The sequence below is a fragment of the Phocoena sinus genome, chromosome 9 (assembly GCF_008692025.1).
Source record: "Phocoena sinus isolate mPhoSin1 chromosome 9, mPhoSin1.pri, whole genome shotgun sequence".
Lineage (NCBI taxonomy): Eukaryota > Metazoa > Chordata > Mammalia > Artiodactyla > Phocoenidae > Phocoena > Phocoena sinus.
In genome coordinates, this window is record NC_045771.1 from 35438214 (window position 1) to 35445713 (window position 7500).

The following is a 7500-nucleotide window of genomic DNA, read 5'->3' on the forward strand; positions in this document are numbered from 1 at the left end:
TCCCAATAACTGCTGTCTATTAAAAGAGACACAATTCCCAAATAACAGGGAACTTATTCAAAGAGCTGTATATAGAGCTTTTAAAAGATTATTCTTGAAAACAATGCCTAAAGGTTGAGATATTACTCAGTACATATACTCTAAGGTAACTTTCTAAAGGCTGTTATTATTTAAAATAATGATTCTATTAAATTTTACTCTAGTGTGGGCACTTGCTTTAACTTTTGAGCTGCATTCTTTCTCATTATACTCCAACTTAAAAATGTAAATGATACATCACTTAACTTGAAACAATTTTCAATAATACTTCATTATATTTTCATTTTAATGATCTTTTCATGTTTAGTCTGAATGCTATCCAGAGTTTGAAAGAAATCACCTTTATTTTAAAACAAGTATAATCTTATTTTCAAAAAGGGATACTAATTCTGGCCTAATATAAGTATTTGCTTTGAAAGCTGTCTGTTCTCTGTCACTGTTTCTGCAGACTTGAATCAGTGAAGAATGGAGAGGCTATTCTTTGACTGAAAAGAATATTTCATTGACAAACAAATTCAGGAAAAATGAATCCGTCACATAAGAAGAAAAATACACTACTTAAAAGTGTCCCTTTATTGGGCAGTTGTTTACTTTTCTAGGTTTAAAGAGAACAACTGCCTTTTATGAGACACTAGCAGAAAACAAAAAGTGCTCTTTAACGTTGTCAAAAGATGCATATTCAAAATCTCTTGAAATGAGTTTTCAAGAAAAGCAACATAAGTGATTACAGTGTTTACACGGCTCACAATCTCCCAGCAAATTTCAACTAATTAATAGCTAATATCTGCAGCTATCACAGGCAAGCATCTGTGTTGTGAAAAGTCCTTGTGGTCCTTTTCATCTTAGCTCAGACCTGGAAGAAATTCATTGTATAAAGCAAGTATCAAGTAATGTGGCCCTCTGGTGGAAAACTAAGTATCACGTTCTGCAGCACGATGTTAGACAGTAAACTGGAAGCTGTAAAATATTTGTTACAAAGCTTTACAGAACACTCCGAAAATCACCCTGTGAACTTAATTAATAGCCTGACACCTGAAGGGCACTCTGGCGCCGGTATGACGTAACTAAGATGAAAATCCTATCTTTGCTCAGACTTCAATCATGTTCCAAATAATCATAAATGCTCAGCTTCCTTTAGCTTAACACAACATGCTCAATTTGCTCTGAATACATTTTTCATAGTCAAGAAAACAGGCGTATTTGTTTTAAGGAGTCACCGAGGAAAACAAAACTTACCTGCTGTTGTTGCAGATGCAGCAGTTCTACTGTGCTTACTTCAGAGCTGGTGTCACCACTTGATCTTCCATCTCTGCTGCCAGCATCTAATTGGCTGCTTAGAGTGCTCATTCCATTTTGATTCATTGAACTGTTGCTTATTGTCTCTGTCGCAGATTCCTGCATCATGACTTAATACCTAAAAGTGATTAAGAAGTATCAATTAACACGCGTTACACCTTCACACTTCCATTATCAAGATGTCCCTCTCTGCCAATTACAGAGACAGCATCTTTGGAAGGAAAAAAAAAAAAGCCTTGAATAGTCATTTACCAAGAAAAGCCATACAAATTCAGCTCTCATCCAGATACTAATCACTGAAATTATGGCTTCTATAAGCAATTTTTGTGTGGTTACATTTAACAGCCAAAGTAACATACCATGCCTATAGCATGGTCAGTAACATTTATGAACAACCACATTTTAAAGTCTACCTACAAAACCAGCTTAAATGAAGGCACGATTGCACACTCAGTTCTATGTTTCCTATTATCTACCTTTGACAACCATGGATGACTATACAGCCTTATTTTAAATATTCACTATCTTGATTCTGTCAGAATTTTACAGCACATCTTATGCAAGGCTGTTGTTTAATGATGCACAGCTAATCATACAAAATTAAAATTTTGTAAGGGTGTTACAAATCATATGGTATCAACCAATGATAAATAGTATAATGGGTTTCTTTTTTTTGTGACTAAATAAAATTTTGCCTTGGAGGCATTTTAAGAAAAAGCTCCTGCTGCAAACACGTCAGATATTGCCTATTTTTTTAATCAAACAGCTCATATTCATTTATTTTTCTGACATTTAAAACATTTAATACTGTCCTTCCTGGGAAGTAATTAAGCTTATGCATGAGCAGCAATCAAACTGTTCACTTGAAGATGACTTAAAACTCAATTTTAACATAGGCAAATAAATGAAAGATATCAAATTAATTTTCCAGGCATGTATTAGATATGAAAGCTGGAAATAAAATCTATCAAGAATATCACTAATGATTGTGCTAAAAACAGCATAAATTATGCATATTACCTTCTCTACAGTAATAAATGTTTTATCATTTTCACTGCATAAATATACTGTACTTTCAGGATAGCAATGAGATGTCCTGCCAAGATCAGTGGAAATCCTTGCAGTAAATAGAGAACCAATGTGGTCTTACAAATCAGAATTTCACAGTACATCTTGAATCTGTGGTTTAAAAAGATCAGTTTTGGCTCTCAGAGATACCGGAATCCTACGCCATAACCTAATAGATGCACTTCTGTGTTCTACTTCTACGGACGGAATTTCAGAAATGACCTGGCTATGCTGTGACTTTAACAGTAATGCTAGACAGAGAGTGAGCTCAGCCTAAAGTAAAGAAGGACGTTAAACTTATAACTCAATCTAATTTTTTGTTACTATATGATTTCACTGTTTTAAACTTGGTTGTATTTTAAGACTTTTGTCCATTTAAAATTTCTACCCATTGATTATAAAGCAAATATAAGCTTAATATCTTTTCATGTCATAGACAAATCTTCTTCCCCAGATTCTTACAAAACGTGACCATGGACATACATAGAGACACACAAACACGGATACATATCCAACAGAGATTTTTTTGCATACTAATCTTGTAACTATTGAAATTAATGGTTATCGTTTAATAGTTTTAAAAGGTATTTTCATCAAAACCTAAATTATCAGATTATTGCTATGACTCTGAAAAATCAGTTAAAAAAAAGACCTGCTAATTTATAAAAGACCATCAGTAACTGGGCTAGCAAAGCAAGTTAGTATAATAAAAACAACAAATACAACTGATAGCTCTTCTGATTAAAAAAAAAAAAAGCAACATCAACAACAAAAACCCATAATCATAAAGGAAACAATTGCTGTAACTATAGTAAACTACTTTTGAACCAAATGTGTTTATGAACATATAGGCTTTGTTAAACATCTTATTGAACATTAACAAAGAAAAATCATACCAATGAAAACTGATACACAGTGATGGATTTTACAAGAAAAAAACAAAGCTAATACTCTTTCCTGAGATTAGGCAGCTAATAAGTATTCAAATTAGGCATAAATTTTACATGCACAATGTTTAAAATATTCAGAGAAAAGGTCTGATTGCCTTTACTAGTTATATGAAAATTATAATTTGGGTTCTCTTCAACTGTAGAAACAGACAGACATAACGTCCACATATTGCATTTAAATTTTACTTTTGACAATACATCTGCAGTATATATGTATGTGTATGTTTTTACCTCATCATCTAAATCTGTTTGAAATACTTATTTTCTCTGGGTAGAGTCTGCAACACAAGGAATAAAACTTAAAAGTACTGTATGTTCAAATGTAGCAGACAGGTGCAGTATTTAATACTAACCTTTGGGTAGTTAATGTCAGGACCAGTTGAATGAATTAAAGAATTCTGCATGTAATACTGTGTTATAATCAAAGCCATCAAATAATTAAGAATAACTAACAAGCAGAGAGTCATGTGTCCAAATCTTTATTACAATTATGAAGAAAGACCTACATAACTTCCAATTTCTATTAACCAGAGGATTTTATTATCCCCTGTGGAATTTTTGACTTTATAAAACCCTGGAGTATAAACTGTGATTTACATTTTAAGTTCAATCATCTAAGTGTTAGTAAAATCATGCTTAAGGAAAACAATAACAGTGACAGTACTTTTTTCTCTACAAAACAGAAGAATCTGACTCAAGATTAATATGCAAAAAGAAGGGCAACTGTGTAATTAGATGATTATAATGTACATTTCACCTAAAGAAGAGAGCGTGAATTATGTCCACTATAAAGGAGACATATCTTCAAGGATAATGAAGATGCTTTCCAGTATTTACTAAGTTTCTCCCAGTGACATCTCTACACCTATTTTCCACTAGAGGAAATATTTTCAGCACAGTGTGAGGTGCTGTTTACCTTTTAAAGTATATTTTAAATAATTACAAATTCAGCGTATTCTTTCAAAGTGGATGTGCTTGTGATCCCAAATATATCAAACTAAATTATTCATTCTTCTCAATCCTACCACAAACATTTTACAAAAATCAGTGAAAATAATTTTCAGATCATTAAAGAGAAAGGTGAAATTGGGAGTCGCTGTTTTAATGTTTGTCTGAACTGTTAGCTAAACCTTTAAATCTTTCATCATGCACAACTTTTCAGCCACATCAGAAAATAACTCTTCCGACCTTGCACTCAAATGATACAGTTCTACTTTTCTCCCCTGCATTATGTTTTCCTTTCTTTTCTTTTTCTTCTTTTATTTTTTTTAAGCAAGTCACTGTACAGATACTTATTCTCTACACCACTTCCCTTTTGAAACATTAAACTGACACTGGAACTGACTGCACAAGATTGCATTTTCTCTTCCTAAACAACTTGAATTGAAAGGTTACTTAGTGTAACAATATTTACTTGCAGAATTGTGTTGTTACCAAGGGTATAATGGATGGTGGCTATGCAGGTTTACGCAAGAATGAGTGAAGCATGAGGCATTAGCCATGTGTTTGACATGTTTCAAATTGCTATAATCCAGCATTAAACACACCCAGCAATTCATGCCATTTCTTGCAGCCATAATCTTGAATAAAGCGTGCACAACCACTTATTATATAAATTAGTATATGACTCCCTGTTATAGTCACAACAGTGCTTTTGTGTTTATTTTGCATCAAGATGTAGTCTTTTATTTGTACAAATAGCAGGATATAAAGACATAGCTCAATTAGACCTCCTTACTTTATGATAGGGTAGTACTGAATGCTAGACTTGTTGGCTTTATTTTTTCCTCTAAGAGTTATAGGTTCCATTGGTATAAAACTGTACCGTGTGGATAGACATTTGCCAGAGCGATAACAGAAACCTGCGTGTACCCTGTTCCATATTCACTACAATGTTCGAAAGTTTGAAACTTGACCTGGGCAAGTACAGTTAGCTGTGTTATCTCAACCACCACCAGGGACACTATTGGTTCGTGTTGCTCACTCAACCTTTTCCCTCTGGTCTTCTCTCTCACCTTTTTCTCTCTCTCCCTCTCTCATCCACTCTACCTCTCTCCCACCCTTCTTCTCTTCCACCCTCTTTTGTATGTATGTATATGTATGCGTATGCATGGATGGATATGGATAGATAGATGACAGCACTAACTGTATATGTCAAGGATGGTAAGAAGGAAAAAATAACCTCACTTCCCCACCACACTCACCTGTCCACATACACGGACACTCCATCTTATAATCATGGTGCCTTACTATTCACCCTCATTTTGTTTGGCATCTTACCACTTACTCAAAACAAATGGATGAAAAAAAGTGACTTCCTAAAAAAACTAAGAATAAATAACAGTACATATAAAAATTTTATAACTATTTATTTCTATGAACTTCTCTTAAACAAAATTATTTACAGTGGCATTAAAAGACACTTTATGTCCAGTACCTGGTTTCTTTCAGTGTCTAATTTATTTAACCAAATAAATGCATTAAATCCAAGAGATTCCAAATATGACATCTAAAGAAAAGTGAGCCATAAGATTAAAAAGTAATCATATATTCTTAAATAGTTCTTCATTTTAAGATATCAATATTAAATATTACTAAATATTTCTATGTACAGTCACACAAGAAAGGGTTAAGTATGCGGAAAATCTACACATGTAAGAAGAAATCACATACATTTACCTCAAAATATGAGTTAAATACTGATTTTGAAAACTTGACTGTGATGTAAAACTTCTGAAAGAAACTAGCATTTAAATAACAACTTCTGTGCTCTGGTGGAATTAATTCATCATGGACACCATGCACAGTGCATCTGAAATCTAGTACTGCTTTGCTAAAAGTATTTAATGCTAAGATTGCCTAATAAATCAAAATGCCAAATATGAAGGACATAGTTGAATGTGTAAGAACAAAAATTGAACAAGCACATGAATATTTTTAAAAACGGAACAGGGAGTCCTTTACAACATGATTTAGAGAAGGATATCTATTGTTATAGCAAGTGATATTATCTTTATTATAATAAGTGATATGATCTTAAGTAAATGAAAATTAAGTTGGGTATAAAGTATTTGCCACTGCTTTTCACTTGTTTAAGCAACATGTCTAAAATGCTATTCACAAACTAAGGTCACCTTTCCGGGGAAAAGAAGAACAAAAAACCTTTAATTAGTAAAAATTCAAATATTCATTCAAAAAGGTAAATATGCCAAACATCCAAAGTTGTAGGGCATTTCGACATGGTATTTTTAAAAAATAATGACCATGACTACCTTTAGCAAACAGAATACTCTTAGATCTTCAAGAATGACAAACATCTGGGAAACATAAGAGTAGAACAAATAAAAATCTTATCTTTCACTTCAATCAGCTATTAATTAATTCAGTAATTCAGTATGTTATGTTTTGCTCCAGGATTATAATTAAACTAAGATTTAAAACACAAGCAACAAAACACAAGTATTTCATTATGAAAACAGCATAAACTACTAAAATTGTTTCATCTCTATGCTATTTCATTTAAATATAGTACAGCAGCAAATCTGAAAGAATGGTAGCTATACAGATGTATTTTACTGAGACATTATGCTCCTGCATCTTATAGTTCAATAAGCCCCGTTCACAATATAATTGGAAAGGATTTGATAATACTGATGATTCTGGTGAACTAATTATTTCCATATATTATTTCAAAACTACATTTGTACGTTAATCTTTATATTAAATCTTTAACTCTCACACATCCTTATAATTACCATATGTAGCATCTATTTCTCAAGCAGGTGAAAATCTATACAAAGTTTTACTTTTCAAGGTACATGCTAAATGGTCAGTTGTCCATTAAAGTTTATAAATTTTAATGCTAGTTTAATTCATTAAAATTATTTTAACGTTTTAAGTCAGTCCTTTCTACTATGAATATTTATTTTTTAAAACAAGGAAAGAAGAAAGCTTGGGGAATGTTTATTTCATTGTTATTCTATAACCTCTGACAAACTGAGTTGGCGTTCATTTTTGATACCAAAACGTAATATTTTCTGCAATGTGTTGAACTATCTCTGTATCTTACATATGTGAGAGCAGGACTTAAAAACTAAAGAATGTTACCGAGGTACCAATACAAAAATAAATACTGGTTACAGTTTAC

At 32.4% G+C, this 7500-nt stretch overlaps 1 protein-coding gene across 1 annotated transcript in view; it reads right to left on the reverse strand.

Annotated features, from left to right (window-relative positions):
• The window catches only part of FOXP2 (forkhead box P2), a 371655-nt gene that overhangs the window by 247087 nt on the left and 117068 nt on the right, over nt 1-7500 (reverse strand). The window contains exon 2 of the mRNA XM_032642873.1: nt 1276-1453. Within this exon, the coding sequence (XP_032498764.1) occupies nt 1276-1443 (168 nt within the window). The 5' untranslated portion in view covers nt 1444-1453. The remainder of the gene's footprint in view (nt 1-1275; nt 1454-7500) is intronic.